Source organism: Bubalus kerabau, chromosome 4 (genome assembly GCF_029407905.1).
Source record: "Bubalus kerabau isolate K-KA32 ecotype Philippines breed swamp buffalo chromosome 4, PCC_UOA_SB_1v2, whole genome shotgun sequence".
Lineage (NCBI taxonomy): Eukaryota > Metazoa > Chordata > Mammalia > Artiodactyla > Bovidae > Bubalus > Bubalus kerabau.
In genome coordinates this window covers 119,020,343-119,043,239 of record NC_073627.1, presented here as the reverse complement: position 1 = coordinate 119,043,239, position 22,897 = coordinate 119,020,343, and the positions used below count along the sequence as shown (strand labels likewise).

Sequence of the window (22,897 nt, the reverse complement as noted above, 5' to 3'; positions counted from 1 at the left end):
AAATAGCAAACGAAGTAACTGATAAAGAATTAATCTCAAAAATATACAAGCAACTCCTGCAGCTTAATTCCAGAAAAATAAATGACCCAATCAAACAACGGGCCAAAGAACTAAACAGACATTTTGCCAAAGAAGACATACAGATGGATAACAAACACATGAAAAGATGCTCAACATCACTCATTATCAGAGAATGCAAATCAAAACCACAATGAGGTACCATCTCACGTCGGTCAGAATGGCTGTGATCCAAAAGTCTACAAACAATAAATGCTGGAGAGGGTGTGGAGAAAAGGGAACCGTCTTACACTGTTGTTGGGAATGCAAACTAGTACAGCCACTATGGAGAACAGTGTGGAGATTCCTTAAAAAACTGGAAATAGAACTGCCATATGACCCAGCAATCCCACTGCTGGGCATACACACTGAGGAAACCAGAAGGGAAAGAGATATGTGCACCCCAATGTTCATTGCAGCACTGTTTATAATAGCCAGGACATGGAAGCAACCTAGATATCCATCGGCAGACAAATGGATAAGAAAGCTGTGGTACATATACACAATGGAATATTACTCAGCCATTAAAAAGAATACCTTTGAATCAGTTCTAATGAGGTGGATGAAACTGGAGCCTATTATACAAAGTGAAGTAATCCAGGAAGAAAAACACCAATAGAGTACACTAACGCATATATATGGAATTTAGAAAGATGGTAATGATAACCCTATATGTGAGACAGCAAAAGAGACACAGATGTATAGAACAGTCTTTTGGACTCTGTGGGAGAAGGCGAGGGTGGGATGATCTGAGAGAATAGCATTGCAACATGTATATTATCATATGTGAAACAGATCGCCAGTCCAGGTTCGATGCATGAGACAGGGTGCTCAGGGTTGGTACACTGGGATGACCCAGAGGGATGAGATGGGGAGGGAGGTTGGGGGGTGGTTCAGGATGGGGAACACATGTAAACCCATGGCTGATTCATGTCAATGTATGGCAAAAACCACTGCAATATTGTAAAGTAATTAGCCTCCAATTAAAATAAATAAATAAGAATTTATATTTTTCTTTTTAGATGATATGACTCCATTTGGGGCCTTTCTAAGCTTGTAGCCAATGATAACCAAGTATCTATACAAGTGGGGTTGGGGTGGGGAGACAGTTAGGGGGTTGGAATTGGTAAATTGGGTTTTGTAAGAAAGCCTTCAATAAAAACTCATTTATAAAATGTCTTAAGTCTCTAATGGGAGCCCTGGATTTGAACTGACTTCCACAGAATGATTTTTCAACAGAATCAAGATAATATTGGCATAAGTTTCTGTGATAGATGATTCTTTTCCTTTTTTCCTAAGAAAGGAAAAACCAAAAAAAAAAAAAAAAAGGAATAAAGTTTATAAATTTATAAAGATGAAACTTTAGACCTGCTTGAGTTTGAATCTGGGAGGCAGCACAGGAGTGGAGAGAATGCTGGCTTTGAGTCCAAATGATCCATATTCTAATTTCACATGAGCCTCTTATCATTGGTATGGACTCCTCTGCGCACGGAATTCTCCAGGCAAGAATACTGGAGTGGGTTGCCATTCCCTCCTTCAGGGGGATCTTCTCAACCCAGGGATCAAACCGAGATCTCCTTCATTGCAGACATATTCTTTACTGTCAGAGCCACCAGGGAAACACTTGGGCACACTAATCAAACCCTTTGAACCCAAGTCTTCTCATCAGTAAAATGGGATTGATAATATCTACTTAAATAGTGGACAGAAAGTTCCAAATATACTAGACATATAGTGAGCACTCAATAAAAAGGTATCTTTATCTTATAATAAACCATACTAGAAAAATATGAAAGACTATATATTATATATAAATATATATATATGTTTATATATATATATGTTTTATATATATAAAACATATATATCTTCCCCCATGGATCAGTGGTAAAGAATCTGCCTGCAATGCAGAAGACATAGGTTCAATCCCTGGGTCAGAATGATCTCCTGGAGGAGGGCATGGTAACCTGTTCTAGTATTCTTGCCTGGAAAATCCCATGGACAGAGGAGTCTAGTGGGCTACAGTCCACGCAAAGAGTTGGACACGACTGAAGCAACTGAGCATGCAGACACGCATATATATAACTGAATCACTTTGCTTTACACCAGAAACTAACATTATAAATCAACTATACTTCAATTTAAAAATATACTTAAAAAGTCATTAGGAAAAAAGGTAGCTCTATTGATCCTCTGAAACGTCCCATCCCTCTCTCCCTCATGCTCCTGTGAGCATCCTGAGGACATGTCCTTCCTCTGGTTCTGCAAAACTCTCTTCCCCTCCCCTCACCTTCGGTGTCCTGGCAGTCACAGCACTCCTGGGCATCGGTGGGATCGGAGGCATTGCAGCAACGCAGGCAGCGGCTGTCATCCATGTGCAGCACCAGGTTGGCAGGACACACGGTACAGTTCCTGGTGCCAGGTCCCTTGCATTCTATGCAGCTCTCGTGGCACTTTTCACAGTTAAATTTCTCCCCCTGTTAAGAACAATCAGATTCATTTTAAGTGTGGAGAAATTAACAAGGCACGGAGAGTTCCCAGATGGGGGTTCCCTCTTCTCTGGATAAAGGAAGGAGGCAGGTTGGGGATAGCAGAAAGGTGATTTGTTCTGGGACCATTTTAACTCCTCTGGGTGAAAACAGAACCAGCTGTCTGCACTTGATGGAGCCATTGTTGAGCTTCTCCTCTGAGATCTGCTGGTAATAATAGTGAGAGAACAAACTTCTAGAATAGCTCAGGTCCCTGACCGCCATGTGCTGTACCTGGTCAAGGACAAGTTTTGTTTGGTCCATACTCAATTGGATTTCATGGTTTAAAAAAATTTGAACTCATTGCCTACATTTCAAAATTGGGATATTTCACACATAAGTCAGTTCTGAGTTTCTCTTTCAAAACTATCAGACTTATCAACACTGGATTCATCACTCCCATATCACAGATGGAGTTGAGTGGCAGTGGCCCCTTTTATGCTCTCCTATTGGATACAATCCTCACAATGTGCTCTGATGTTACCAACACATAGATGAAATGTCATATTCTGCCTATGGTCAAGTTTGCAGGGTTTTTTTTTTTTTTTGACCCAGCACTCTTCACTCATTTACATGATCTGCTCTGCCTCTGTGGCTATTAAGATTCTTGTGTGCCTCTGCCCTCAGTTCAGTTCAGCCACTCAGTCGTGTCCGACTCTTTGTGACCCCGTGAACCGCAGCACGCCAGGCCTCCCTGTCCATCACCAACTCCTGGAGTCCACCCAAACCCATGTCCATTGAGTCGGTGATGCCATCCAACCATCTCATCCTCTGTCGTCCCCTTCTCCTCCTGCTTTCAATCTTTCCCAGCATCAGGGTCTTTTCCAATGAGTTGCATCTGGTGGCCAAAGTATGGGAGTTTCAGCTTCAACATCAGTCCTTCCAATGAACACCCAGGACTGATCTCCTTTAGGGTGGACTGGTTGGATCTTCTTGCAGTCCAAGGGACTTGCAAGAGTCTTCTCCAACAACACAGTTCAAAAGCATCAATTCTTTGGTGGTCAGCTTTCTTTATAGTCCAACTCTCACATCCATACATGACCACTGGAAAAACCATAGCCTTGACTAGACAGACCTTTGTTGGCAAAATAATGTCTCTGCTTTTGAATATGCTGTCTAGGCTGGTCATAACTTTCCTTCCAAGGAGTAAGCGTCTTTTCATTTCATGGCTGCAATCACCATCTGCAGTGATTTTGGAGCCCAGAAAAATAAAGTCTGACACTGTTTCCACTGTTTCCCCATCTGTTTCCCCATCTATTTCCCATGAAGTAAGGGGGCCAGATGCCATAATCTTCATTTTCTGAATGTTGAGCTTTAAGCCAACTTTTTCACTCCCCTCTTTCACTTTCATCAAGAGACTCTTTAGTTCTTCTTCACTTTCTGCCATAAGGGTGGTGTCATCTGCATATCTGAGGTTATTGATATTTCTCCTGGCAATCTTGATTCCAGCTTCTGCTTGATCCAGCCCAGCGTTTCTCATGATGTACTCTGCATATAAGTTAAATAAGCAGGGTGACAATATACAGCCTTGATGTACTCCTTTTCTTATTTGGAACCAGTCTGTTGTTCCATGTCCAGTTCTAACTGTTGCTTCCTGATCTGCATATAGGTTTCTCAAGAGACAGGTCAGGTGGTCTGGTATTTCCATCTCTTTCAGAATTTTCCACAGTTTATTGTGATCCACACAGTCAAAGGCTTTGGCATAGTCAATAAAGCAGAAATAGATGTTTTTCTGGAACTCTCTTGCTTTTTTGATGATCCAGCGGATGTTGGCAATTTGATCTCTGGTTCCTCTGCCTTTTCTAAAACCAGCTAGAACATCTGGAAGTTCACGGTTCATGTATTGCTGAAGCCTGGCTTGGAGAATTTTGAGCATTACTCAGCTACTGTGTGAGATGAGTGCAATTGTGTGGTAGTTTGAACATTCTTTGGCATTGCCTTTCTTTGGGATTGGAATGAAAACTGACCTTTTCCAGTCCTGTGGCCACTGCTGAGTTTTCCAAATTTGCTGGCATATTGAGTGCAGCATCATCTTTCAGGATTTGAAATAGCTCAACTGGAATTCCATCACCTCCACTAGCTTTGTTTGTAGTGATGTTTCCTAAGGCCCACTTGACTTCACACTTCAGGATGTCAGGCTCTAGGTGAGTGATCACACCATCGTGATTATCTGGATCGTGAAGATCTTTTTTGTACAGTTCTTCTGTGTATTCTTGCCACCTCTTCTTAATATCTTCTGCTTCTGTTAGGTCCCTACCATTTCTGTCCTTTATTGAGCCCATCTTTACATAAAGTGTTCCCTTGGTATCTCTAATTTTCTTGAAGAGATCTCTAGTCTTTCCCATTCTATAGTTTTCTTTGCATTGATTGCTGAGGAAGGCTTATCTCTCCTTGCTATTCTTTGGAACTCTGCATTCAAATGGGTATATCTTTCCTTTCTCCTTTGCTTTTCGCTTCCCTTTTTTTCACAGCCTCTACCCTAGGATAATATAAATTGTGACTGTTTAGCTAACACAGTGAAATATCAGTGGAAAGATTCTTGAGAGATTAGATAAAGTGATTTCCCTCCCAATAGGCTGCTTCGTTTCACTGGTGCTGAAAATGTGGACGAGGGAACATAACTTCTTATTTCACTTCTGCACTTTGGAAGGCAGAAAAAGAAGGAATGGAAATTGCCACTGTTTGGCAAGTTCCAGGTGTTGATAAGATGTTTTCTCAGCTGAGATTTCATCAAATCCTGGATTAGGAGTCAGAACCCCTGGGTTTAATCCCAACTTTGTTTTTTACTAGTTGTATAATCTTTATCAGTGTACTGTATTTAACCTCTGAGATTCTCAGTTTCTCCAAAGTGTAGTCAGGGCTCTTATCCGAATTTAAAGAGAGTGGCATGTGTGAATATGCTGGGTCATGTGAGTTTTACCCTTTACTTAATTTCTAAAGTTTGGAAACACAATCATGAAGTTAGTGGACTCAGGTATACCTATGGCTGATTCATGTTGAGGTTGACAGAAAACAGCAAAATTCTGTAAAGCAATTATTCTTCAGTAAAAAAAAAAAGTGGACTCAGAATCCATGGTTCCTAGGCTAGCAAATGAAACATCTCTCTCTTGATAGTCTGTGAAGGGAGGAGGTGAAGGACTAACATGGATTGTGTAGTTCTAACATTCTTCAGATGTTTCAGGTTAGTCAGCAGAGGGGGAAAAGAGAAGACAATTCTTATTTCTGGCATAATATTCCTATGTAGACCTGAAACTTCTAGGGTTGTGAGCAATATATTGTTGTCCTCATTAAATAACTTCCCATTATTTCTTTCAGGTCTTTTCAGCTCCTTTGATTGGAATTAAGGCTACAGATGGGTAGTACCATTATTCCACAATGCAGTGGTAGAAGATTTACAAATATTAAACCTGAGCTATAGTGTGTGTAGCAATTTTATGATTTTTTTGGACTTTGCCCAAAATGACAAGCAGAAACTAGCTCACGTCCCTCTGCAGCAATGGTTGAAGGCACACCACACCCAGCTCTGTACCTCTCCCACTCTGTACTCCCCCACAAGACAGTCCGAGGTACAGAGTCCTCCCACCAGGTGGTAACTCCACACACAGGATAAGCAGTTCAATGCTCCTTTTCCTGAAAAAAAAAAAAAGATTCCAAGTTATGAGACTGACCTTAGATTTCACCCTCTGTCTTGGATCTGAAACAGGAGCAAGGAACATGTCAAATAACTTGAAGTAGAAAGGTGAATTGATTGAGGATATGGAAAAACAAATTCTATGAGATACCAAGTAAAGACCTAAAAATCATCCAGTTAGTCTAATCAACATAAACTCTCAGTTTGGAAAATTATGGGTTAGGAGATGACAGATATTTTATTACAGCAAAAGGAAAGATTTTCAGAGAATGACAAATCATGTAGAAAGTTTGTAATAGTTTTTATCATTCTGCTTATTGTTTAACTAGTAGAGAGGATGAGAATGATTTGGAGGGCTCCAAAACTTTATGAGTAAATCATGAATGGGCAGTTCCTAATTAAGATACAACACCAGACTTGCAATTTAAAATGCTAGGGCTAAAAGAATTTAGCAGATCATTTTGTCCAGTAGTTCTTAATTTTGAACATTGTCATGATAGGTTCCTTTGAAATTCTCTAGAAAGCAGTCAACTCTCTTCTCATAAATTTGACATCCTATTTATTTAATTTTTAAATAAATGTAAACTAATGCCCAGACACGTGAATTCATCACTCAAGGTTACATGGAGAATGGTTGAGCCAAGAGTGAGAACAGGTTTGTTGACGGCCAGTGCCGTGCTCTTTGATCACACTACTTGCCTTCACACGTAGAGGAAGTCTGCTGCCTGTGGAGGTAATACACTTCTCTCCTAATTCAGAGACTGAAAGAATGACTAACCCAAGCATTTCTTTCTATGTAATTAGCAAGGGATAACTTCTGGAGAGAGTTTGGGAACAGGAGAGCTGAGCTTTAGTTCACTGTGTTAGAAAGAGAAGCAGGAGCAGGGAGATAGATGAGGCATGGAATGTGCCTGATACCATGAGCTGGAACGTGATCTATAGATCTTTCCATTAGAAAAATATTGTAAAGGGTGGTTAGTTGAACTTGAAGTAGAACCTTGAGTCCTCATCTTAAATTCACTATGGATTTCAATCTACTTTTCATATCTGATCTATGAACTATCATTTATAATGTTTCTGTGGAAAAATGAATTCTGACTTCTGAACAACAGCTCAGATAATAAATCTTTATTACCAAACTTCTTAGATTGGGGGCTGCCTATAATGATATAAATTCAAAGCCATTCTATTTCTATATTCCCTCCAGCTTCACACAGAATTTCCTACATATTCCAAACACAACTGTGGTCTCTGATGAAAGAATCAAACTTCTCCTACCTCTTTCCTTCCCCCTCGCCAGTTTTCTAAAATACATCTTCAGTGTTTTACTCCAATTTTAAAATACAAAACTGGGTTTTTTTCCTTTATGAAGAGAAATTAAAGGTAGGAGAAATTAACAGAGGGGGGAAAAGTGTGTAAAAGGTTAGATTACAAAATTTGGGTTGTAAGTTTGCTTACATTTACCCAGGAGGCCAGGAGAAATTTGGCTTGGCTTCTGGGAAATTCCCAAAGGTACTACCTGTCACTTCTGGGTGACAAGCCAGGACTCCATTTACATCGCCTACACTGATTTGTTACAAAATCTGCATACTTAGGGTACTCTGTGTCTTTTGCAAAAGGTAGTTTGTTAATTTCCAGAATGTTTTCTTTTTTTTTTTTTTTTCAAGTTTAACACCTTTCATTTATCATTGCTTTGAAGGATCTGTAGGAAACTTGGGACCTATAAAGACAGCTTTGGTATTTCCCTAAAATTCAGAACAGCTCACCATCTGCTCTCCCTTGGACTGACCCCCATGCAGAGCCACCCCAGGGTCTGTCTGTGGTGTCATTCCACACTGGAAGAGAGAGGCAGCTTGAGAGAGTTAGGAAGCTTTGGTTAACCAGACTGGATTTTTATTTAAAACAATTTTGTGTGGAGGATAAATACAAAGTGAAATGCATGAAGGCAAGGAAAGAGCCAATTATAAAGAAACCTGGTGCATAAAAGATACATACTGGTCCTTAGTAGGTTGTCCTTCCCCAACGCCTTTAGTTCTTTTAAGTATTTTGTAACAGCCTAATATTATTGGGCAGTCAAATGTGAATGAAACACAATCTACTTGGTGTTACTTATTTAGGGTGGGAAATTTTCCCTGGACCCTTTATTCACCCTCATTTCTTAGTATGACAGCTAATACTTTAAGAAGGAAAGAATTCATCCTTTTTTTTTTTTTTTCACCCAGTTTACAACCCAGGAGAAAACTTGTCCCTGAATGTTGTAATCTCTATAATGCAAAATCAGAAGGCAGCACAAAGATTCATTAACCAGCAAAGGATGTGTGTGTAGGTGAAGAAAGGATGGCAGAAGAAATGAACATCAAAGATAGAAGGCACTGACCAGGAATACTCGGGGTTCATGTCAAATACAGGAGGGGAGGCACAAACACTCAGGGTGGCTTTAAGATTCACCCAGCTATGCCCTGTCATCCCTGGAATACAATCTTGGGGAGGTTGTGTTGATGAACTTTATCTTTAAGGCTTTCCTATTATTATTCATTTAGAGCAGTTTTAGGTTTACAACAAAATCTTTGACAGAGAGGTACAAGGATTTCCTGTATACCTCCTGCCTTCACACATGCATAGCCTTCCCCGTTAACATGACTCACCAGAATTGAATTTTTTTTTTAAACAAAGATAAATCTTCTTTGACATATTATAATCACCCTAAGTCTGTAGTTCATGTTGGGGTTCCCTCTTTGTGTTGAATATCTATGGGTTTGAACAAGGGTATAATTACATGTATCCATCATTTTAGTATCATACAGAATATTTTCACTACCTTAAAAATCCTCCCGAGGAGATCCAACCAGTCCATTCTAAAGGAGATCAGCCCTGGGTGTTCTTTGGAAGGAATGATGCTAAAGCTGAAACTCCAGTACTGTGGCCACCTCATGTGAAGAGTTGACTCATTGGAAAAGACTCTGATGCTGGGAGGGATTGGGGGCAGGAGGAGAAGGGGACGACAGAGGATGAGATGGCTGGATGGCATCACTGACTCGATGGACGTAAGTCTGAGTGAACTCCGGGAGTTGGTGATGGACAGGGAGGCCTGGTGTGCTGCAATTCATGGGGTCGCCAAGAGTTGGACATGGCTGAGCTTTGACTAAACTGAACTGAAAAATCCTCTGTGCTCTGCCTATTCATCTCTCCCTATTCCACACCCCCTGCTCCCCACCCCCCCCCGAAACCACACCATTTCCACAATGTCACATAGTTGAAGTCATACAGTATGAAGCCTTTTCAGAGCTGCCTCTTTCACTAATAGGTATTTAAGTTTCCTCTGTATCTTTTTATGGCTTGATAGCTCATCTCTCTTTAATACTGACTAGTATTCCATTATCTGAAGGTATTGGTGAATTTTTGAGCCTGGGAATGCTCCAAACCATCATCATTAATTCACTCAGGAAATCCCAAATCCAAGTAAAAAAATTTATAGTTTTTTCAAACTGTGCTGACATCACTAAAAATTTTTCCAATCCCTACAAAATTCTTAAAAAGCTGGTGCTGCCCTGTTTTGATTGACTGATGTTAAGAGACATTACCTTACCTTATGATGGTTGCCTGATCCTTATTAGAAACTATTAACAAATGTTTCTCCTCCCCCAAGTAGCACTGCACTGAACTAGGGAGTTGGGACTTGTGTTTTTATATGTAGGAAATTAAAATACAGTATTTTATCTGGCAATCCTAGATGGAATGAAAGCCCCTTGTATCTAGTAACAGTGGCATCAGAGGTACTACCTTCAACTTTCAAAAAAACCTCATAGAAGGTCAATATTTACTATCACAGGGCCAATGACAATGCAAAGTTCCCACTACTCTCCCACTTCACCCCTAATTCACTGTAATCTCTTGTTTGTTATCTGATCCTGATTAAAAGTTCTGAGCGGCAATTATACATGCCTCTGAAATGGAAAAAAAAAAAAAAAGAACACAAATTAATGATTATTTAAATGCAGTTTGTTTGGAAGGTAATTCTTTGAAAGATTAAAATCAATTGTAGATGAGTGAAGAATGGGTACCACTGTATGCTATGGATTTATGGAGCTGCCTCAAGAACTGCCTGGAAGTGCTTGGGAGGGGACAAATGGGGGCATCAGATGGGGCTCTGATATCCTGTTCTGCTTCAATCTGAGCAGCAGCAGCAGCCCTGATTATTTACATAATAGGATTCAGCCAAAGGTTTCATCTGAAGAGATGGCCTACTGCTAAAATACAATCTGAAACCGCTGTTCTAAATTAGAAATGAGCTGTCCAATATGGTAGCTCCTAGCCATACAGTTGGAGAAGGAAATGACAACCCACTCCAGTATTCTTGCCTGGAGATTCCCAGGGACAGAGGAGCCTGGTGGGCTGCCGTCCATGGGGTCTCACAGAGTCGGACACAAGTGAAGTGACTTAGCAGCAGCAGCAGTCATACAGTGACTACTGAACACTTGTAATGTAGCTACTCCAATTTGAGTTGTGCATAAATGTAAAATAAGCATCAGATTTTGAGACTCAGTACAAAAAAAAGAAAGTATAATCTAAATAATTTTCATATTGACAATATGTTAAATATTTTTATATGTTGGTTAATATATTATTAATTTTATTTGTTCATTTTTAAGAATGTGACTATGAAAAAAACTAAGATATATCTGCCTTAGATTATCTTTCTATTGATCAGAGGTGACACACCATGCTGTGAGATATATAAAAGAAATTGTAGGACTACTATGAAAAGCACATGACCACTCCTAGGATAGTTGAGGTTGTCCACTAGCCTATAAGCACTTTCTAGCTATGAATAACGGAGAAGGCGATGGCACCCCACTCCAGTACTCTTGCCTGGAAAATCCCATGGACGGCGGAGCCTGGTAGGCTGCAGTCCATGGGGTCGCACAGAGTCCGACACGACTGAGCGACTTCCCTTTCACTTTTCACTTTCAAGCACTGGAGAAGGAAATGGCAACCCACTCCAGTGTTCTTGCCTGGAGAATCCTAGGGACAGGGGAGGCTGGTGGGCTTCCGTCTATGGGGTCGCACAGAGTCGGACACGACTGAAGCGACTTAGCAGCAGCAGCTATGAGTAATGTAATGTTTATGTTACTTAGAGTTACTTTAAAACAATACAAAAACTGTATTGAGCCCTCTCACCAAGTTTTCCCCCACTTCGTGTTAAGACAATTGAGGGGTGGGGGGTGGGGTGTTACGTTGGCAACCAGCGAAGGAGGAGGGAGGTCGTGGCTGGGAGTTTCAAAAAAAACCCACAGGTTACATCTTAGCTGGAAGAGGCGGTCCCACGCTGGAGATGGAGACCGTGGGCGCCACGCGGGGCAGTACCTTGGCCTGGCTCAGCTGCCCCGCAATTAGCATTGTGGGCTGCAGATTCCTCCTGACCTGCTGTAGTTTCCTTTCTCTGTGTGTGTGTTTTTGTTTTTTTCCTCGCAGCATTTTGCTCCTTTACTTGCAGCTTCTAGAAAGATTCTGATGGAATTCCCAGCCCTTCTGCTTTAGTTCCCTCATGCGGAATCTTCTCTGCTTTCTCTCCATTTCCTCTAGTTCTCTAGTTTTTTCTGTTTTCCTTTGCTCTGCTCCTCCTGTGCCTCTGCCTCTCTGGTGCTCTTCTGCTGTCTGCTGTTTCAGCTGCAGAAACTTCTGCTGCTTGAGGAACCAGTTCTTAATTGAGGCATCACTCAGGTGTTTGGTCTAATCAAAAGAAACCTGGAGGCCGCAAACCATGGCTTTGTAAGCCTCGCCTGTGTACGTGAGCGTCACCCCGCGCAAGGCGCCCGCAGCTTGGAAGAAGATCTGTCGTGCTGGACCTCAAAGGTCCAGTGTCCCCCAGACTGAATGTGTGGAAGTTCGGGTCGGTCATCTCCTCCTAGCCGGGGTCACCTGCCGTGTTTCCTCAGACTTAGACTCCTCGAGCAGAACCTCCTCGCCCAGCTTCTCCGAGCCGTACTCCTTCAGGAGGAGCCGTTTTCTGGGCTGCCCCCGCTGCCACGTGAATCGTGTTCAGCCTTTCGCGGCAGCGTTTCGTTCACTCCTTCCATCACAGGTGAAGGAGTCCCAGTCGTGGCGGGTGGTGAAATCCATTTTGAACTCGGCAGTGCTCACCTTGAGGACGTCGGCGAAGCTGCTGAGCTGAATGGTCTTGCCCTGGAGGCAGGCCAGGAAAGAACTGACTATTCTTGTCTCCACCTCACCCTTGAAATGGAGGAGGCATGTGGTGCTCTTGGAAAGCAGGTGCGAGCGCCATGCCCTCCAGCTTTTCCATCACTTCCCCATTGGAGATGGACTTCTTGCCTGCCTCAGCTGCGGGGTGCGGGCACACTGATGGTCATGATGGATTGAGGTAGAGATTGTACAGAGCGCAGAGCTCCACTGCCTTAGGTGTGTTGAGGACCGTGGTCAGTTCAGTTCAGTCGCTCAGTCGTGTCTGACTCTTTGCGACCCCATGAATCGTAGCACGCCAGGCCTCCCTGTCCATCACCAACTCCCGGAGTTCACTGAGACTCAAGTCCATCGAGTCAGTGATGCCATCCAGCCATCTCATCCTCTGTCGTCCCCTTCTCCTCCTGCCCCCAATCCCTCCCAGCATCAGAGACTTTTCCAATGAGTCAACTCTTTGCATGAGGTGGCCAAAGTACTGGAGTTTCAGCTGTAGCATCATTCCTTCCAAAGAAATCCCAGGGCTGATCTCCTTCAGAAAGGACTGGTTGGATCTCCTTGCAGTCCAAGGGACTCTCAAGAGTCTTCTCCAACACCACAGTTCAAAAGCATCAATTCTTTGGTGCTCAGCTTTCTTCACAGTCCAGCTTTCACATCCATACATGACCACTGGAAAAACCATAGCCTTGACTAAACGGACATTTGTAGCTGCTACCATAACCTGGGCCTTGGGCAGGTGCAGGGCTCTGCCTGCGAACCAGACCTCTGCTGCCCTGGCTTGAGGTCCCCACCATCGCCTGCAGGAGCCCTTGAAGTAACCCACTGCTGCTGCCACCCGTTCCCGTGACTGTGCCAAGTGCTAGAGAAGCCAAGGTAAGCAAGACACATTACTGTGTGCCTTTGAGGATCTCAGTCTAGAGGAAGAGAGACAAAAAAGCAAGCGATTATAAAATATGCCCTTTCAGCCGCAGGGAACCTGTTTTTCCTGTCCACAGTTGTATTGGCATTATCTGGGTCATAGTGCTTGATAAGTGTTGCATAAATAAAAAGGTGAATGATTGTAGAGTACTTATCAAACACAGATAAGTGGAGACGGGTTACAGGAGGCTTTCTAGAGACAATGCTGACTCTAACGGGTGGAAAAGAGGTAGCCAGACAAAACAGGCCACAGAAGTACTCCAGAAGGAGAAGCAGCATGATTGGCTCAGGTTTGCAGTAAATAATTGTGCTTGGATAAGAGGATGGTGGAGGAGGAGGAGGGGGAAAAAGGTGACTATGAGCAGAGTCTCATTATGAAGAACTTCCTATGCAAAGCTACTAAGATTCTACCCTGAAATCAATGGAGAGTCTTATAAGCAGAGAGACGTCCTTACAGTATTAGTCAGGTAGAAAGATCAGTCTGAGAGCTTAACAGAGAACTGGTTGGTTACTGAGTGCCTGATATTTTTTGATTTGCAAAAAGACATTAGAATTTATTTGTTTTCTATTCATTCATCCATTTGGAAAACACTTAATGAAAACTTACTATGTATGATACTCTAGACTAGAAATAGGGGCTACAAAATGAATGTGGTCCAGTCCTTGCTTTGCTGCTGCTGCTGCTGCTAAGTTGCTTCAATTGTGTCTGACTCTGTGCGACCCCATAGACGGCAGCCCACCAGGCTTCCCCGTCCCTGGGATTCTCCAGGCAAGAACACTGGAGTGGGTTGCCATTTCCTTCTCCAATGAATGAAAGTGAAAAGTGAAAGTGAAGTCGCTCAGTCGTGTCCGACTCTGTGCGACCCCATGGACTGCAGCCTATCAGGCTCCTCCGTTTATGGGATTTTCCAGGCAAAATTACTGGAGTGGGGCGCTTCTCCAGTCCTTGCTTTGAGGGTCTTACAATTAGTAAGAGAGATGGACATGTTTAATTGAAATGTAATGTAAAAACAGCTGTGACTGTAAAATTAGGAAGAAGAAAGATTTCTGGGAAGACTAAGTAAAGCTTCACAGAGAAGATGACATTCAACCTGGGTCTTTAACTTGAGAGTTAATAGTGTTGTTCTCCAGGAGGAAGAAATGCACAGATAAAAGTCATGGAGGCATGAAAGTGATGATCTATTTGGTGGCTGCTGAGTGGTTCTGGGTGGTTCCAGGTTCAAGGTATATGGAAGGAGAGTTGAGACCATAAACTAAGAGGACTGACTGAGGAAAGAATTCAGTTACTTTTTAAAGATAGAAAACATTTATTTAAAGTATCAGGAAAGAGTGAGTGCATAGATTGGAGAGATAGCTATCAGTCAGTCAGTTCAGTCACTCAGTTGTGTCCGACTCTTTGCGACCCCATGAATCGAAGCACGCCAGGCCTCCCTGTCCATCACCAACTCCCGGAGTTCACTCAGACTCACGTCCATCGAGTCAGTGATGCCATCCAGCCATCTCATCCTCTGTCTTCCCTTTCTCCTCCTGCCCCCAATCCCTCCCAGCATCAGAGTCTTCTTCAATGAGTCAAGTCTTCACATGAGGTGGCCAAAGTACTGGAGTTTCAGCTTTAACATCATTCCTTCCAAAGAAATCCCAGGGTTGATCTCCTTCAGAATGGATTGGTTGCTATACCATGTTCATAAACATGATGACTCCAGATTGTAAAGATGGATTTCAGTTCAATGCATTAATATCCAAGGGATTCTTTAAATGATATGTGACTGATTATAAAATTTATATAGAAAAAGAGCAAGTTATAGCCAAGACAATTGGAATGTATCCTACCAGCTATCAATATTAATCTAATATATTTTAAGAATAAAAACATCATAGGAGGTATTTCTTTCCTAAATGTTGAGAGGAATTCACCATAACATTCTGTATCAGACTATGGAGAAAATGAGCAAAGTTGAATTTTAGAAAGATTGCTCAGATATTACTTATTGTGCAGGATGACCTGGGTATGGAGTAGCAAGACCAGAGTTGGGGTGGTGTGCTGACTATTTCAGAAAATTATCTAAGATGCTAAGAATAAAGAATCAGGATAGTAGGAATTGAGAAAGAAATCTGAGCAGAGAAATGTTTAGTGGGGAGAATAAATAGGCCTTGAAGTTTACCATTGTTGGAGGGTATGTGAGTATACAGGATAACTTCAAGATAACTTCAAGATATCAGACCTGGGCAATTGGTTGGACAGTGGATCCATTAACAGAAGGAGTGAATATCAGAGGAAACCCAGATTGTATTTACTCTGGGACATGTTGATTTTAAGAATCTCTGAGACAGACAAGTAGGTCTCTGGAGAATAAGATGGAGCTTGGAACAATTTTAGGCCAACATAATTGTTGAAATAATGAAATTAATTCTGCCTGGCAGATTCCAAGTTAGTCAGGCAGAGAAGGAAGGCAGTAGGTGGAAAACACTTGCTGTAGCGGATGATGTCTGTATCTGGGCCTTGAAGGATGGGAGGATCTGATGAGGCAGCGGTGTGGTGCAGGAGCAGTTAGGGGTAGAGGGCTAATGCGCAGATGCTGAAAGAGAGCACTGGGTGCTGATCTTAGAGAGGATCGGCTATGAGGTTGGCAAGCAAGAGGAACCTCCAAAGGTGATGAAAGGAGAGAAGGAAAAAGCAGAAAGAAAAACTTTGCATTTTTCCATTCACATGTGCAGAATGATTAGATGGGCCTTCACCTTTGCATTTATCACAGGTCGGGTGGCATCTCTCACAGGTCTGGGTGCTTTGCTCCACGTAGTGATGCTCTGGACAGGTGCGATGGCACTGTCCTTTGGAGCGGAGCAGAAAGAAGAATGGATCGCAGGACAGGCAGTCTGTGGGCTGCGGGCCCTGGCAGGCCTTGCAGCTCCTGTGGCACCTCTTGCACTGTCCTGTGGAGCTTTCTTCATAATATCTGAACCAAGGAGAGAAGCAAAGCATCAGTACTAAGCTTGCTCAGAGGTTGGGTGTGGTGGGAAAAATCATGGTTACAAACTGAGTGCTTTTAGAATCTACTTATTAGATTCATTACCAATTATACTAATACATCTATTGAGTCTCAGTTTCTTTTCCATAAATTGGACATTACAATCCCTCCCTGCTATTTGTGGGGATTACATTAGATGACACACTTGGAAGGACCCAGCACAGATCACACCAAGTTGTCATTCAGTTGCTCAGTCAAGTCTGACTCTCTGAGACTTCATGGACTGTAATCACCGCTATCCATGGAATTCTCCAGGCAAGAATACTGGAGTGGATTGCCATTCCCTTCTCCAGGGAATCTTCCTAATCCAGGGATTGAACCTGGATCTCTTGCATTGCAGGCAGATTCTTTACTGTCTGAGTTATCAGGGATGCCCTTTTTTTTTTGCATGAGGTGGCTATGAAATCACTTGAACCTCATGGCCTGGAAGAGGATCTCATGCATAAGTACAAACAGTAACTGGGCCTTAAAAATGTTCTGAGGTTAAATACCAAAATAATGATGTGCATGGGGTCAGGGTACAGAAGAGTATACACCTGCCTTCCCAAGGGGATTTAACATACAAAGTTTATGCATGTGGATCAGTGATTTTACGAAAGGAACTATTTCAATAAAATAGCCACTTATATCTAATTACTACCCTATTTATTCCCCATTTAAGGGATTTATGGCAACCTGTGCCTCACTTCCAAAAGGGAACTTCACTTACTATGGAGTAATTGTTTTCTTAATTGCATGTTCTGCAATCTTTTTAGATTATTTTTTTTGTGTGTGTGTGTATCTGCATAAGAGTATCTAATGACTTGATTTGAGGAAGATGGAGATTCTTTATATGGGATACAGATTTTTCAAGCATTTACTAAAGTAAAGGTGAAGGGCTGAGCCAGGCCACCCCATTCCCTCTCTAGTCTGGCAGGAACCATTCTTTATTGATTTATGTGACTGGTGTTTTTTGAGAGCTGCTAATGTGTGTGGCTCTGTGCTGAGTGTTGTAGAAACTTGTGTGAAAAATAAGATGTGTTTTTCTTCCAAGAGCTTATAATTTTCTGGGAAAGAGATATATAAGAAGAATAGGCTCTTACAAAGTCTTTGTATTACTCACCTTAACTCTTTATTAAGCATGTGTTGAATGAATGAGGTGAATCAAAACACAAGACAATGATACAAGCAGTAATTGCTGCAGAACTGAAGATAAGAGATGTGCACATTTGATCAAGAGCATTTGGGGAAAGTCCAAGATTATAGCCCTGCAATTTGGGTCTGGAAACTCTCAATGCTTTAAGTTATTGACTGGGAAGGAAGAGTTAACAATAGACCTGTAATCAGTCTTTATCTTTTCTGGGGATGCCTGGTGGCAGAAGAGATGACCCAGTCAAATCCTCTTCCAAATGTGCTGGTAACCAGACCTTCTGATAAACACACTCAGTGTTTCCTAGCAGAATAAGTATAGGATGGAGAGCTCTTATCTGTGAGATGCTTTTAAAAGGACACGTCTGTGTATCTAGGTTGCTTATGGTAGCTAAACCTGCAATTTGTGGATTAATGGGGGCATGGCAGGTTGGAGAATTAGTGGGGTAAAAGTGGAGATATTTAATGGAAATTGTGCCCTTTATAAAAATCAATGCTCCACGTCCATTGCTTAGACCTTGTGTATTAAATATGATCAGAACAGATCCAGAAGAGAAAGAACCTACCTTCATGGTCATGGACTTCTCTAAGAGAAGAATCACCTCTGCCTTGTAATTATTGTGTCCTTCCCATTGGTGATGTTTGGCACGTGGGTCTGACTTGACAGTCTGACTCTGTGTTATCTCATTGGGTCCCTCTGCCTTTCCTGTTTACTCTTCCATCACTGTGAACTGGCTGAAATCCTCTAGAGAGCAATTACATTTGGGTTGGACTCTCACCTTTGTTTCTTACTGGCAGTAAGACTTCAGTCTGGCTATTTAAGTGTTCCAAGAGTTAGCTTCCTCATACGCAGAATGGGTTTGCTAACAGTGAAATCTGGAGTGATTATGGGCTAGTGTGTTGAGCATCTTACCCTTCTCTGCACTGGGTCAGGCACTCCTGTCCCAGCTGGAACCAGCCTGGCTGGCAGGAGAGGCATTGCATGCTGTGTTGTCCTTCACATGTCCTACAAGAGCTGTGGCAGGGGCCACACCGGTGGCTGTCCTCATCAGCGTAGTAGCCTTCGGGGCAGTCCTGCACGCAGGTTGTGTCTGCCAAGGGAGGAAAGAGTCTGACTTGATGTCAAGTATGACATGGGTCTTCCAAAGCCCTATATGCTCCCCACTGTTTACCGGGGTTGGGGGTGATGAGAGGGGATGCAGGAGGAATGAGACAGTGACCCTGTGGGCTGATGGATATCCAAGAAGCTAAGATGAATGTCCAAGAATCAAGCATAAGGTCATTAGGAGTTGAGGAAAAACAGAGGTCAGAGTGGATGGACTGTGGTGGGCAGGACAGAAACCACTGTCTGTCAGAGTGTGCAGGAGGAAGTTAAGGGTCTCCCAGGATGGGGAGAACGTTTGGGGCAGGGGCGCTGGGATGGCAGGAATCAGGGCTCCATTGAAGAAAACAAAGTGCAGGGCCAGTGCGATGACAGGTTCTTACAATTTCAACTATTTCTGGCCTAAACTATGAGATTTTACCCTCAGCTTTGCTGTGCTGTCCAGACAGTGTGACTCTTGAAAGTGAATTAAAATGAAATTTTAAACTTTGTTTCCTCAGTGGTAGGAGGACAGACATACAACATTACCATTAAGACACAAAGTTCTCTGGAGAGTGAGACTCTCTTTTTGCCCATGTATCTAAAATATTAGGTTCTAACCATGAATCCTCTGCTCAGCAAGATGAGTTGGAGGTTTGTTGTTCAGCCCCACATAACCCCAGTCCTTCCTCCACCCATCCTGGTGGAGTCTTGATTCTTGCCTTTTCACCTTCCTTGACAATATTTAGTGGGTGGAAGGCAAGGGTGGATTCCTAATAAAGTTAAAACATGAGATTTTCTGGCTTCACAGTTTAACATGGAGTCTTAGAGGCACCTTCTTCCCTGGCTTGTGCTTAACCTCATAGAACAGAAGCCAGGCTCTCCTGCCTTATTAATATGAGCCACTGGTCACAAACCTCTAGACCAGAAGCTGGTTTGTCTCTGTAACTTCAAGCAGCATTTGCACAGGCACTGGTGGGAACAACAACAAAAAACCCCTAAATGATATTAGAGTTGCTGTTAGTGCTGTCGATCTACCCAAACTCAGTCCTGGGAGACTCTGAGCTGCTTAGAGACAGTGGTCATGTCGTTCATCTCTGCTTTTCCAGCACCCAGCACAATGCCAGTTTTGGTTCAGTGGCTATTCTGTTAAAGATGGATGTTGACAGTGGTTTATTGTCTAGCTAATGTTATCTAGTGAACTAGGGGGGAGGCCTGAATCCCCCTAAGTTGAAGCACCTGTGTATTAGGTTCCTCTTACCACAAATGTGTAGGGTTAGAATAGTGCAAATTTATTATTCTGGAAGTCAGAATAATAATAGACCTCTAACGTGGGTCTAGAGGATTTTGTTCCTTTTAGGGACTCTGAGGGAAGATCTGTTTCTTTGCTTTTTCTAGCTTCTAAAAGTCATCTGCATGCCTTGGCTTGTAGCCTTCTCCTCCAGTTTCTTCTCAATATTCCAATGGTCTGACGTCACATAGACTTCAACTACTGACTCTGTTTTGTCCTGCCTCCCTCTTATAAGGACCCTTGTGATAATACAGAATAGTCCTATTAAATTAATAAATCACATCTGCAAATATTTTTTGCCATGTAAAGTAACATATTCACGGGGTCTGAGGATTAGGTCGTGTACATTTTTAGGGAGAGCCTTATTCAGACTACCACAGCTTCCAGAGGAGTTATCTAGTTTATAAGTAGCCTGACCCTGATGGGGTGGTGGTAAGGGGCAGGGTGGGAGAATATGAGAAGACCAGGTCTTTGATATCCTGCATCCAGCTTTCGCGGGGACCACAAGTACTGAAATCTCGGTACTAGTCTAATGTATGTCTCTAGTTAGAGATACAATGATAAGATATCTTCTGTCTGTTTGAAGGCACCTGAGGTGGTCTCTGGTAACACTCTAGATTGGGGATAATTAGAAAAGAAGTTTTGGGCATTGGGATGAGACAGGAGATCTGGAATGGTCTCAAAAAGCAGCAACTGCTGGGAAGAAGGTTTACTGAGATATATGAAAGAGGAGCTAAGACAGATGGATAGGAAGACTGAAGTCCTCAAATGTTTTCTATAGGGAGGTGAGTGAGTGAGAGGAAGCATATGTAAGGCCAGCGGGGGTCAGTTGGTACAGGGCACGTGTGCAGAGCTCTTTGTACTATTCTCCCTCTTGCATCTTTTCTGTAGGCTTCAAAATTTCCAAATACAGTGTGAAAAATTAAAAAAAAAAAAAAAGACACCAATTCCTGCAGGGCACCAGGCATTGTACAAGGTAGTCGCCCAGATGGAGGGGAAGACAAGCTCTCCTCAGAGGAGAAGTTACTCACTGAGCAGGAGGCTGTCGCGCAGGCAGGTCTGACACTGGAACTCTGAGGGCCCCGTGCAGTGGAGGCACTTGGCATGACAGGCCTCGCATGCCTGTGCCTCCTTGTCCCAGTACTCCATGGCGGCGCATTCAGCGTGAGGTACACAGCCCCCGTGGTTGTTCACCCTCAGGCCTTCCTGGCACGTCGTGCAGGCCCCCGAGGACGAGCAGGTGCGGCAGGACTTGTGACAGTCTGCAGGTGGGATGGGGACAGATACGAGAGAGAGAGTCAGGTCACCCCTCGAGGGAATCAGTTCCTTGAAAAGTGTGCTTGCCGTCCTTGCTCAGAGATTTCTAGGGCCCTGTGTCAAGGGTGTGGGGTCAGGATTTGGGCTCTCTAGGGTGGAGCATTCTTGTTGCCAGATGAGAAAAAAAATGTCTGGTTCACTTTCTCTGCAATCCCCAGGCAGTCCCTTCTTGCAGCAGCCACCTCAGAGATGTTAGTAAGAGCTACCATAATTACACAAGCTGCAGCATGGTAATAACCAGCAGTTCTGTGCCAGCGAAGTCACACGCTAGTATGTGGGCTTCTCACCACTGTAACTCCTCCTCTGTGGTCCTCTGCTGACCTCCCAGTAGTTTGAGCTTATTACTAACATAAAAATTGCCAATGTGTATTGTAAATACCTCTTGATTAAAAAAAGACATAAACCTCTTTTATAGTCATTTTGAAAAGCAGAGTGCCCATTAGAGGGCCTGGAATATCACAGGTTAATTCCCAATAGCTGAGCTGGCCTGAGTTCAGCCATCTGTATTTTTTAAAGCTCCTCTGGTGGTTCTAATGGGCAACCAGGGATGAGAACCAGAGGGCTTTTTCAATAAGAAAATTAAATCAGGAAGATTAAGAACTTGTACTCAAAACTTGTAAAGTTATCTATATGGCAGATTACTTTTATTATTGAACACCAGGGAAAGGCCCAGTCGATCCTCAGTTCCTACCCTAGTGCAGGCAGGATGGCCTGCAGGCAGGTGGCCTCTGGCCGAGTCTTTAACCTTCTTGTGGAAACTGACCCATAGGTTTGCAGCCTCCTCATGTGCTCACTCCCAGCCCCTTTCTGTCAGGTTTATAGAGATAAAAATGACATACAGCATTGTGTACGTTTAAGGTGTACAATGTGATGATTTGATATATGCATATATTGCAAAGTAGTGACCACGATAAGGTTAGCTACACAGGTACAGCCGCTCATCTTCATGTGCTTTCCCAAACAGGGGGAACATTGTCACTAAATAGGGCTTTACGTAAAACACACAGAAAGGTATATCCAGATCGTAAGGTTAGATCAGAAAGACTGTAGGAACGTACTATATCTTCACGTTTGACCAGACACATTTCCTGAATACGTTCTAGGATGTGGGTGGCCACGAGGTTCTCCTGCCACGTGAGTTCATCCTCTAGCTCTCACTGTGGTTAGGGGGCCTGCATCTGGATGACTAACTCATGTTTGCTTCGTGGCAACATAAGGAGCTAAGCTGATTCCCTGGTGGCTCAGATGGTAGAGAATCTGCCTGCAATGCAGAGGACCCGGATTTGATCCTTGGGTTGAGAAGCTCTCCTGGAGAAGGAAATAGCAACTCACTCCAGTATTCTTGCCTGAAGAATTCCATGGACAGAGGAGCGTGCTGGGGTCAATGGGGTCACAAAGAGTTGGACTGGGCTGAGCAACTAACACTTTCACTTCTTTCAAGGAACTAAATTACCACTAACTGCCTCATTGCAGTGAATCCTGTGATTGTAGTTAACAATAGTATACTGTATACTTGAAAGATGCTAAGAGTAGAGCTTAAGTGTTCTTACCGGAAACAAACAAACAAACAAAAAAACATAACTATGGCTGTATTAGCTGGTCGACCTTATTGTGGTCACCATTTATCAATATGTACATATATCAAATCATCACATCATACACCTTAAACTTATACAAGGATATATATGTTAATTATATCTCAATAATAAAACTGGGGGGAAAAGG

At 42.9% G+C, this 22,897-nt stretch overlaps 1 protein-coding gene across 2 annotated transcripts in view; it reads right to left on the bottom strand.

The window, feature by feature from the left end:
* The window catches only part of PCSK5 (proprotein convertase subtilisin/kexin type 5), a 521,444-nt gene that overhangs the window by 4,986 nt on the left and 493,561 nt on the right, over window positions 1–22,897 (bottom strand). For both annotated transcript variants that reach the window (XM_055578327.1, XM_055578328.1), the window contains 5 exons: window positions 20,887–21,117; window positions 18,397–18,574; window positions 16,066–16,283; window positions 6,115–6,215; window positions 2,348–2,534 (listed from right to left, as the gene is read on the bottom strand). In XM_055578327.1, coding sequence (XP_055434302.1) covers window positions 2,348–2,534; window positions 6,115–6,215; window positions 16,066–16,283; window positions 18,397–18,574; window positions 20,887–21,117 — 915 coding nt within the window. The remainder of the gene's footprint in view (window positions 1–2,347; window positions 2,535–6,114; window positions 6,216–16,065; window positions 16,284–18,396; window positions 18,575–20,886; window positions 21,118–22,897) is intronic.